At 34.3% G+C, this 12,243-nt stretch overlaps 1 protein-coding gene across 1 annotated transcript; it reads right to left on the bottom strand.

Moving 5' to 3' along the window:
• Positions 1 to 918: 918 nt before the first annotated feature.
• Positions 919 to 6,138, bottom strand: LOC126717267 (double-stranded RNA-binding protein 2-like). The gene is made up of 4 exons (XM_050418787.1): positions 5,990 to 6,138; positions 4,110 to 4,357; positions 2,400 to 2,619; positions 919 to 2,245 (listed from the first exon to the last, which is right to left on the bottom strand). The coding sequence occupies exons 2-4, from the start codon at positions 4,353 to 4,355 to the stop codon at positions 1,047 to 1,049; spliced, it is 1,665 nt and encodes a 554-aa protein (XP_050274744.1). The 5' UTR covers positions 4,356 to 4,357; positions 5,990 to 6,138; the 3' UTR covers positions 919 to 1,046.
• Between the last annotated feature and the right edge of the window lie 6,105 nt (positions 6,139 to 12,243).

The raw sequence follows: 12,243 nt of genomic DNA, 5'->3' as shown, positions 1-12,243 counted from the left end.
TATCATGCTGGCTCAAAGACTAGAGTGGCCAGTTGCAACCATGTACCCCACTTTTGCAAATAGAGCCCTGTTAAAATCCTTTAAAAAAATTAGTCCAATCCACCATTTTTCTTTGGTTGACACAGTTTGCCCCAATCTTTCCAAGCAATAAAATTATTATCACTTCCAGCACCCTTCCACCAGAACTTCCTAGTAACTACATCAATTCTTGAGCAATTTTGGAATAAGATATCAGAAGTTTACATAGCACATATGGGGGTGGCCTGCACTACAAATTCGGTAAGAGTACTTCCTCCTGCTCAGGAAAGTAAATTGTTCTTCCAGCCGATAAACTTTGCTTCACCTTTTCATTTAAAAAATTGAAATCTTGTGCCTTTCTTCTAGATAAAAACATTGGAGATCCCAATTATTTGGAATCCAAAGGTACTTTTCTTACTATCTCATGCAACTCCAATACTTTTTATCTCTCAGGCCATGTATGACATGAGTGAATGTAGACTCAATCCCAATCTGATCAACTTTGATTCCTTTGTTTTGCAATAATTTTTCCATGAAAGACCATAACAATTACAAATTCAAGTTCTGCATTCGGAAGTGGTACACACTTCATGGCATTACAAGATCCTGAGATACTGTGGTGATGGCCGGTTGAGTTCAAATTAGACAAACAAAAACAAGAAAGGGCTTGCTCAGTATTTCTTTTGCAAAGATGATTGTTCCAAGATTTCATATACATTATTGACACTGAAAAACCAACCTTGTAGGTAGTACCAGAGAGAACAGCATCCTTTGGCAATGAAAATGCGGATCATTTTAAACAAATTCATCAATGCTATTTAGTATACGTATAGAAAAATGCGACTAAATGGGTCAATACTGATAAAGCTCAAGCAATATAAAAACTCACATTTACACAGATTATCAAAGAACTAGCCATTTATTCTGATTTACTATGAAGAAGCATCAATGGCCTCTCAAAACCACCATATTCTGCATAATGAAAATTCAGGACAAAAAAAAAGATTCTTGTAGTATCTATACTCCATTCATATCCTAAGCTTCCCAAACTTTGAACCTGCACTTGACATGCCTTCTGGTTCTGAATTTTTCTTTTCTCTGTTTGATGACACTACTTCGTTACTCGAATTTGGCATTTTTCTCACTGGTGGGGCTGAACAGACTGGTACCACTGATCTGATTCGAACAGCTGGTGCCATGAAGGCAGGGGGTACTCCAAGGTCAAATCTTTCAGGTGGCCTGGGTGAACATGAAGCAACCCCAGTTCTCATTCTTGGTGGAGCAGCCCAAGGTGAAGCCATATTTTGTGGTCTGAACCCCAGCGACGAAGTGGGGCTCACAGTTCTGGTCCTCACAGGAGCAGCTGCAGATAAAGGTGGTACAGAATATCTGTATTGGGGTCCGACATTGGACAGAGAAGAGTCAACACGTGGGTTTTGTAACTGAAACTCAATTGGCTTAGATCCAGAAACCATGCCTCTATGACAAGCCCATTCAGAGTTTCCTGTTTGGTTCCCTTCTAGCTGAAGATTAGAAATTTTTCTATCTAACCCACCAAGGTTTTGTTTTTCATCCTCCTGAACTGTTTCCAGGATTTGTGGTTCAGTACTAATGTTACCAACACAAGGGGGATCTGGAACTCCAGATGGAGAATAATTGGATGATTCTTCCGGTTTTTCCTCCTGTATCTCTTGAATAGTCACAGTGGACCTGCCCCTAATTGAACTAGGAACCAAATGGTTGGAAAAGCAAAGTGATGGGCCAGAGGTAGCAATTGTAATTTTGGGTCCCATGGGGACTGACTCCAGCTCTCTTCCTGGAAAATATAAACAGCAGTCTGGCTGGAGCATAGATTGCATAAATGGATAAAGCTGAGGAGCGGATGGAGTAGCTGCTGGAACTGCAAGTGCCAACAAGCGATGTTGCTGCTGTAGTAATTGTTCTTGATGCCAGATCTGATACATTGCCATCTCAGGGGAAAAAGTAGAGTATGCCCAGTTCTGGCATCGCATAGGGTATAAGGTTGGAGTTGGCGGGTTTGATTCCCACAGCATGGGAGTGGATCTTTGCCTACCATGTCGATGATAATTTTCTGTGGACTTATTTGCCTCTGATGGGCGCAGACTTGCAAGTACACGAGCAATGATGACTTGTTCCTGCTCTTCATTGCCTTTACACTCCAATGAAGGAGAGGAAGAAGTAGTGGAAGATGAGCGACTCTGTGACACTAAACATGGAATGTAAAGTGATTAGAAATGAAAGAATTCAATTTAGGAACCAGTAAGAAACTTTGAAAAGCATGGAAGCCCAACAGTTCTTGTATGATTATAACAAGTTGAGCACTATGAAGAAGATGAAATAAATGAAGAGTAGATGCTCACATTTTTTCAAGGCAGACCAAGCAGCCATTGCAGCATTTTTCTGAGCTTGTTTCTTGGTCCTAGCTGGTTCACCTGTAAAGTTCATTCCTGCAAGCTCAACCTTACATGAGAAAACAGGGACATGGCCTGGTCCAGATCGAACAGTGGTATAAACAGGAAGTTTTAACCCAGCTCTGTGAGCAGTCTCCTGCAGCAAATTCTTATAAACTCCTGTTTCATCCTGCAAAAGCAGCCCCCAAAACAAAATCATATGATCTTCAATTTTAAGGCAGCATACTATGTGCAAGTTAAAGAGACTGGCAGCAAATATATCTAGGGATACAGATCATGAAAGCGCACGTGACAAGCAGGCTATAGAATATACATACAGTTCACCGAGAGAAAGAATGATAAAAAATATTGTATAGCTTGAATTGGTTCCCTTGTACTTCTTTTCCTGCTACTATATTATTGTACCAATACAAGTTTGTGCAAACCTTCCATTTACCACTAATAGCAGTACTCTACAAGAAACAAACAGCTTCAAAAATCTAGAAAGCAAGAAAGAACATATGAAAAAGGGGTGCTCGGAATTTTAGGAAATTCCAAAGCAGTTATAATGAGACTTCTAGTTGCAGAGATAGAGTGGGAAGACGTGTGGGAATCAATTTAGCATTTGTTTTTGCAGGTAGGATTTGGTCTAGGAAAAAGAGAAGGGATGTTCAAGAGGTAACTACTAAATTGAACCCAAGAACAGTCTCGATTCAGGAGAGCACAGCATAACAAATAGGTGCCACGCACAGATTTAATGAGAAATAAAGTACTCTCCTGAGCCCAGACAGTTGGCTCTTACAAATAGGTGCCACGCACAGATTTAATGAGAAATAAAGTACTCTCCTGAGCCCAGACAGTTGGCTCTTACATTTCACATAAAGCATAATATGGACATTCAAAAGTGGTGAAATTTTTAGAAACCTGGTAAGGGATCTAAGGTGTACGATTGCACTACACTTCCCATTTTAAAGGGAAATAATAAGTATGAGAAGCAAAAAAATTATATATTTTCAGATGAAGGAATTCTTTCTTGTGCATGCTTCAAAAGTATGAAGTATTTCAAATAAATAACGCTTTCCTTTGCTAAATTTTTTCCCCTTGTATTCATGCCTTTCTTTGACAAATAAATGCATATGAAATCTATCTGACATTATCAAAATGACTTTTAGTGTCATATATTCCAAGGAACTTTTAAATAATTCAATATTACGCACGACTACCATGTGATCTAAAGGTAATTTACAGGTCCACAGCATTCCTCTCAATTTCTAGAATCCACACATAACTAAATAAAGCACTTGTCCAACTCAAATCAACTAAAAATCTTAATTCCAATTGAATTGGGGTTGGTTATGGATCCTCATCAACTCTACTTACTATGGTTCCTCTAACTCTCATCGTCCAATTCAAACACTTTAGGATACTATTTTTCTTAACCCTAAGGAATAGAGCAACCACGACTCATGAGGCCAAGGTCACTAGTTCGAATTTCTCATTCCCCCTCCCCATAGGGCGAAAATTTTGTGCAATTTTCTCACCTACAAGTTCAAATGTTTGATCCCTATCCTTCTAAAACTAATAATTTAAAAATCAATCAACCAATTGTGAATCCAAAGGAGAATGATATATTTGAAACACCAAGAATTGAGATGATACAGGTCTACTTAAGATGCTCACCAGAACTCTTGCAGCTAAGGCTCTAGAGGGGCCTCTTGTTGCAAGTGTATTCAGAGCTACCTCAGCTGCAGCATGTTCTGCCTGTCTTAGAGTAGAACAGAAGGTAGGGCTTTCAAAATTTTCTCCATTAAAGTTGACAGTAGCTTTGAATCGAGGGGCGTGATCCGGTCCTTCCCGGATGCATGAATATGAGGGAAGGTTAAAGCAGCTTCTCTGAGCCAACTCTTGCAATTGGTTCTTAAACATGTCTGCATGCATATGAAAAATGCATATATGGATTATTGGACGAAAAAACCTCAAGTAAATCATATGAGAAATGGTCCAACTAACATTGGCACACTTTTACAGAAGTTAAGATCTTTCTTTAAAATTATATCCCAGAGCATTAGTTTGCAAATACTTGAAGTTTGTAAAAGCTCTATAAAATAGGGTAACGGAAGGCGTCAATGCAACATATACTAATGATAACCCAATTTTTCTGTGCCATTCTATCATCTCCTGAACAACCAAACATCAAAGGAAAAGGAAAAATGAAAAGAAAGAGGTGACACCAAAAACATGTGCAGAGCTTATTGACAGATCCATCTTTTCAAATTCTCTTAAAAATTGCACACTACAAAAAGATTATCAAGCCATTCTTCATTTTCATTTTTCATCCAAGACTAAAAGAGAACAGCAGTTCTATTTTAAAATGCCTTCCCATTTCCACTCTCCACACACACACATTTCCATTATAAAAGCTCATATTTGAAATGTCTTGAGGATCCACAAATACAAACTTTTAAAATATGAGCTTTTAGAATGCAACATTAACCAGACAGGGCTTAGATTCTTGCGTTAAAATTTATCATCTCTTTCTCTTTCATACACTTTCTTAGTAAACAAGCTAAGCAACCATCACAAACTTACTAAATATCATCCTCTATACAGATATGATTTAGAACAACCATCAAGTCTCAAAATCAAGAGCCTTATAGCTCAATGGCATTACCTAGTTTTCTCATTGAGGAGAATTTAGGTTCAAAACTCTCCTCCCCATTGTCATTGGCCAAAAAAAAAACTACCAAGTATCAGCTTCATTTACTACCTCTTCTGTTAGACCTAATTTCAACAGCTATCAATTCCTTGAATCAACATCAATTATTAACCATAAATCTGGGATATGAAACCCTAATATCTTTCCTCCTCCACATTTCCTTTACCTTCTTTATTTAAAAAAGTAATTTCATTCTTTTCCCCCAAATTTCTCAGTATCCACATAGAAAAAATATTAAACTATCCACCTCAAGCAGAAACAACTGAAGATATTATATATATATATATATATATATATATGTATATGTATATATGACAAACAGAAACACCAGAAATGAATTATTCAAATTAGCTTATTCCAGAGTATCTTTTCACCAATCAAACAGAACTGTAACCACCAAACAATCCCATCTATCCCATACCCACAATGATCAGACCCAACAAACAAAAATACATATAAATACAACAAATAGCCCAAACCCATTGAAAAAAGCATTCAGACAAACGAGGAATAATCTGGGTAAGACCCAAAAAGGGAATGAATGCCCTTTTATGGTCTAATTCACCACACAAAAGTGAAATTTACTTTCTGTTTCCCACATTTTCTCAGCAACCAAACAGAGTTAAAACAGTTCATATCAACCCCAACCCATCAATATCATCCAAAACCCACTTCGATCAAACCCCAATACTAAACAAAAACACAATAAAAACAACCCAAAACAATTGGAGAGAAGAAGTACAAACTAGAAAGACAACAATCAAAGTAGCTCAGCAAGTATACAAAGCAACTCCATATACCCCAATAAACGATCTGGGTATGAGCTAAAAGGGAAATCACTGACCTGGGATGCGTAATTGAACCTGTCTAGATTCTCCGCTGAGGAAATAAAATAAAATTTTCCCGAGAAAGTGACGGAAAAAAGTATGCAGGAAAGTGAGAGAAAGAGTATATAATATTCACGCCATTCTAAAACAAGTATAACTTCTTCACACAGTAGTGCTGAGTGGTGACGAAAGCGAAATTTACGAGGACTGCAACTGTGGTATAATGTATATAGTGTATAGTGTACAATGTAAAGAGTGTACAGTGGGTTTCCTCAAAAAAAAAAAAAAAAAGAGTGTACAGTGGGAGCACAGTCATTTTCTGTGCGTTGTTATGGCTTTATGGGGAAAAACGACCATGTCGGCTGTAGAGTACGAGGTAAATGATCAAAAACTCATAAGACGTTGTCGTTTTTATTTTCCAAGTAATTTTGGCACAAAATACAAAGTGTTTTTTTTTTCTTTTTCTTTTTTGAGGGAAAAATACAAAAAAGTGTTTGTTGAGAAATTATGTATGTATATATTTAAATGTCACATTAATGATTAACCGGTACTTGGGACAATTATAAATAAGGCATATTAGAAAAGTTTTAAATACAATTTTCATGAAAAATATAAAGTGCTGTTAAAAAAATTAATTATTTTATTATTTTTTTATAAAATGTTTCAAAAAATATTTTTAAATTAATGTCCTTAGGGCATGGATTAATATTTCCCTATATTTAGGCTATGTTTGTTTGGAGTGATTTTAGAGAGGAGGGAAAATGAAGGAGAGAAAAGTGAAGAGAAAATGATGTTTTTGGTTGTTTGGTCGAGGATGGAAAAGATGAAAGATTTTGATGGGACCCACCAATTTTCTCTCCTCCCCTCCAAAACACAATCTCTCCAAATTGGAGAGAAAATGGGAGTGAAATTTGGACAAAATTGCCCACATTTTCTTTTTATTATTACTATTTTCTTTTTTTGGCAACCTCAACCTGGTGTAATAAATGTGGCTTGCCTACCATTTTTTTTGTCCTTTTTTTCTTTTGGGTTTCACAGTTTCACTGGATGCTGATTTTTTTATTATTATTATTTTTTTTTTTTTAATATGATGATGTGCATCAGTGCATGAATCCGTGATTCACCATAGTATCATACAGTGCTTTTTTTTTTAACGTTTTTTCTTTTTAATTTTTTAAATTTTTTTCTTATATTTTATTGGACATGAATTTTCATTTTTAATAAACTTTGGATGATTGCATTTTTTTTTGTTGGTTGTTTGCCTTATTTTTTCTTAATTGAACATTATTTTTAATAAGGGCATATGAGTAAATTTATACAAACTTCATTTTCTATCTTCCTATTTCTCTTTCCAACCAAACAAAAAAGTTTTTCATCTCTCCACTTTTCCACCCTTCCAACCAAACACAAATAAGGAAAACTAAAATCTTTTATATCCTCTCACTTTTCCATCCTTTCTCTATTTTCTATCCTCCCACTTTTCCATCTTCCGAACCAAACAGACCCTTAAAGTAAAACTTAAGAAAAAATCTAAATAGAATCCTTAATTAGTGTCCAATTTTATGTCATGTGTGTTTAATTTCTTCTTAATTTTGGTTCCAAATGAGTTATTCAACACTAAATACATGCTAATTTTTTTAATTTTAATGCATGAATTTGCACTACCTTGAGAACCAAGGGTCCAATACCTTAAAATTTAAAATATTATATATGTATATATATATATATATATATATTTATTTATAAGGAATTTGTGATTATATAGTGGAGTTTGTGGTCTAAATTATTTTATTCTTCATGAAGAAAGCTTACGTGAGCCAGTAGTATTTTTGAAATCAACTCTTCAACTTTGTTTATTTTATTTTATTTTTTTGGTATAATATAAATATTTCTCATGTTGTCCCTTTTATCCTATGAATTTGTTTCTTTAGGTGTACAAAAAATTTGAGAACACCATCAAGGCTAGTCCTCTCTCTTTTCTTTTTCGTTTTTTTTTTTTTTTTTTTTGGGTTTTGTAACTTTTTTTCTAAATGTTTATGTATAAATAATTCAAAAATGTTGTTCAAGTTAATCCAATCTCTCTCTTTTCTTTTCCATAATTTTTATTTTTACATTGTCATTCACCTTTTGCAATGTTGTTAAGGAATCTATTGCTTTTGTTCTTTCTTTGGGCTAAAAACTTCAACTGCAAGTCTTTTATTCAATTAACTTGATAAAACCTTCAACTCCTCATAAAGGTTTTAAGAATATTCATTAACTAGATTTTATAAAGGTCCATAGACTTCATAAATCGTATATTCAAGGTGTTAATTGTGGTAAATATTTATTCACTCCTACTTTTCCTCTTCTTTCGAGATTTTAGGTTTTATTTTATTGATAATTTTTAATTTTAACATATTATCATTTGGTAAGGTTTTTTAATTGGTGGTGTTGATGTGGTGCTTATAATGAGCAAGTGGTAAATACAAACAACAACAACAATTCAAGCCACAAATAAATATAATGGTTAAGTTTTGCAGCCACTGTTGCATTTGGCAGATAATAGTGCACTCTCTAATCTATAACTTATAGTAACATCTCAAATTACAAAAAGAAAAAAAGAAAAAAATTATTCTACAAAATAAGAAAAGTAGACCAAGGTTTCTTTGAATCTTAGTTTTTGTTAGGGTACTTTTTTTTTTTACACCTAATTTTATTTAAGTATCACCTATTTATTTTCAAACACCACTAAGAAGTTATTGGGCTTTCACAAAATATTTTTTGCCCTACTATTTTGTTAACCACAAATATTTCGTATCTTATTATCCAAATTGGGTCATGATGTAAACTATCACAAAAAGCCCAAAAAATTATATCTTATCCAATATTATTATTATTTAGTTAAGCACAAAAACGGCCATATGAGCCCAATACACACATCCCATTTTATTTAAAGCCCAATAATACTTATGCTTCGACGCTTCGCAATATTTGAAAAGCCCATGATTCAAGTTTATGGCAAAACAATTTTATTAATAGAATTCAAATTCATAATCAAAACCCATGGTTTAAACCCATGGTAATTTTGTTAATGGAATTCAAATCTTATAAGCAAAACCCATGGGTTAAACCCATGGCAATTTATTTATCTAAAGCCCAATTCCCATTGGCAACATTATCAAAAGCCAAATTCTCATTGGCAACATCAAAACCCAATTCTCATTAGCAATATCAAAAACTCAATTTACGTTGACACTATTAAAAGTCTAACCTAACTACTTGGCACTATTTTATCAAAAGCCCAAGGTTATTAATACTTGGTAAAATACTTTATCATAATTATTTCACTTAAAAGTCCAATAATGAACAATACTTTAAGTTTTTAAACCTATTACTATAATGTTACAAGCTCATGGAATTTATGGTAATTATCTATTCTCAACTCAAGGCAATCATCTTATAAAAGTCCATGGAAAGTTATGATTATTATAAACGCACGACATTTGTTTATTTATACCATATTATAAACCCATGGAATTTATATAAAACCCCATGGTCACTATTTATCTTATACATTCTTAATAAATATTTCCAAAACTCATGATAATTATTCACCTTGTTATGATTATCTATAGAAAAACCCATGAGAATATCACATTATTCCACTATAGTGGTTGTTACCATATTTTATTTGAAACTCATGGATATTGCCTCTATTTAAAACCCGTGGTAAATATTATATTGAAGATCATTATTTAAAAGCCCTAAAGAAAATATTATTTACAAAAATAATTCATAGCAAAAATTATGAGAAACTATACAAGTCGTTATTTAAAGCCCATGGAAATTAATACCCAAAACCTATCATAAATATTCATTAAATTTCATGGATTCATTTTGTTTCTAAAGCCCATGTGGAATAAAAATTCATGGCAATATATGGTAACTTTGTCAATTTTGTAGGACTCACAATGAGAAAGCAAAATGATAGGACCAAGTGGAGAGAACCACTAAGTCAGAGGCCCACCAAAATACTTAGCCCTTATGGCCAAGCCCAATATGAAATCTCAGCCAAAACAGCTCATGTGTGCAAATTGACCCCATTAGAGAACTCCATTCAGTTCTGTCTTCCGTTGGAGGTCAACTCAAGAAGCAACCAAGATCCCAAACCAAATTAGGAGCTGGCCACCTGTCCCACTGCCAACTCTGACGTGAATAGTACCAGAGGCTGACATGTAAAGGCTAATGGGCAATAAATACCCTTCTTCCCCAAGTTTTGGTCACAACTCAAGGAAGTCATAACCAAGACCTCCAAGCTCATGAAATTCTCAACCAAATAGTTTATTTTATTACTAAAAATGTATGTAATTAGTTCATGAACCAAGCCCATAAATCCTAAAGGAAAAAATTTGGGAACATGTGGTTTGGAGGGCATAAAGGGATTTCAAGCAAAACCCTCTAAAGTGGACTTAAACTTTGACACCTGGTTTAGGGTGTTGAATCCTACTTCCTAGGATCCGAATCCTACTTCCTAAGGTCCAAATCTTAGTTGCAATACTAGGATTCCTCCATAATACTTGCCTTAATCCCATTGGCTAAACACAATCTCAAAATTCTTAATGTTTAATACAAGATTATGCTGATTTTTACCCATGTGTGACATTGCCCAAAAAACCAAAACAGCCCTAAAAGCAAATCTCCCATTTTAGGCCAAATCATAGGATAATTATATCAGCTATTCTACCCCTAAATCAGTCCTACGTTTTGAACTTTTGCTAATTAATGCTCCCTTAAACTCCCCTATAAAAGCCTAAGCATACCAACCCACAAGAGACACTAACCCCCTTTAAAATTTCTGATTTTCTTGCCACTTTGCTTGTGGTTTAGCTCTCCCCAAACTCATAAATCATTCCCCTTAGCCCACACTTACTTGGCTTCAAACATTCCCTTTCTTTTTCTGCATATTCACAACCCATAAATACTTCATAATTAGTCATAAACAACTCTTTACCCATTAAAGCCTTAGCCTCAGCATTAACTTAATCACACCACAACAAGCCTAAATGCCCACTCACTCAAAATAGCCTACACTACCCCATTCATGCCCTATACATATATATATTCCCCAAGAATCTTAGTTCAACATTTGCTGCACTAAGCTGGAATCTCTCTCTCCCTTCATTCCATCCTGTTTTTTCCTCTTTTATTTGTAATTATGAAGTTTTTAATCATTTTTTATTATTATTATGATGAAAGCCATAATGTTTTAGATACTATGGAAGTTTTCCCTTATGTTGACTTAATAATAATAATGAAAACATATGATTTTTACCATATAAACACACTTATTAACCTGTCAGACATTTATCGCTAGAGGTCTGTCATATTCACTGCTAGACCATTTTTTCTCTTATGTACTTGTTATAACGGGCCCACTTTTATATTAACCAACTATAGAAGAAATGCATAATTTTTACTATGTAAATACATTTATTGATTTTCCAAACATCTACCGCTAAACGTTTTTCTTATTTATCGTTAGACTATTATTTAAGCACTCATTGTGGTGGGCCATCATTTGTGCTAACTTATCTTTGTAGGAGGAATTTTGGGGTCTTATTATAATATTTGTTGGATGCGACCTAGACTTTGAGCAAAATGCCAAATGGGCCTTTCACATTTCACCGGTAACCTTTGGGCCATGTTCCAAGCCTATAGTTGAGTCTTAGTCTTGGCTCCCCTAACATCATATAGGCAACGAATGAAAAATGCCCCTAATAATTTTCAATGGTTTTCAGTGTGTTTTTGGATTAAGATTTTGTTACTTTGTTAAAAATGGGGAAAAAAAATCAAATTAAGTTGAAGTACAAATTTAGAATTCAAATCAAATCAAAATTAATTCCTAATTGTAGTATAATTTTGTGCTATATGTCCAATTTAATTTTTAAAATTTTGGTTCCAAGTGACCTCCATTCATAATGTTCAATGTGAAAAGCGAGATGAATATCTCATCATCACAATTGTTGGATGTTTCCGTGCGTAAGCATGAGTTAGAGCATCTGTAACAGGTGTGTTAAATGCTATAATATGACAAATTTGGCACACCAAACACCAAAAAACCATTCTCATGAGGTGTGCCAAATCTTATAAATTTTGACACATGTGAACGATATCGTTCCATCTTTGGAACAATACGAACAGATGTGTTAAAAAAAATTATTTTATTCATTCCTCTCTCTTCTTTATTACTTTTCTTTCTTCTCTCTCTTACTTTTTTTCTTCTTTCTTCCTC

This window comes from Quercus robur, chromosome 3, assembly GCF_932294415.1.
Source record: "Quercus robur chromosome 3, dhQueRobu3.1, whole genome shotgun sequence".
Lineage (NCBI taxonomy): Eukaryota > Viridiplantae > Streptophyta > Magnoliopsida > Fagales > Fagaceae > Quercus > Quercus robur.
Note: the sequence above shows the minus strand (reverse complement) of the source record. Positions and strands in the feature narration are given on the sequence as shown.

What these genes read in the sequence shown, in the direction of transcription:
- LOC126717267 (XM_050418787.1), bottom strand. Translation starts at nt 4,355, where the DNA reads ATGTTTAAGAACCAATTGCAAGAGTTGGCTCAGAGAAGCTGCTTTAAC. An exon ending in CCTTAGCTGCAAGAGTTCTG is followed by an intron (nt 2,620 to 4,109) that starts GTGAGCATCTTA and finishes CTGCTTTTGCAG; the next exon opens with GATGAAACAGGAGTTTATAA. An exon ending in TTGGTCTGCCTTGAAAAAAT is followed by an intron (nt 2,246 to 2,399) that starts GTGAGCATCTAC and finishes TTCCATGTTTAG; the next exon opens with TGTCACAGAGTCGCTCATCT.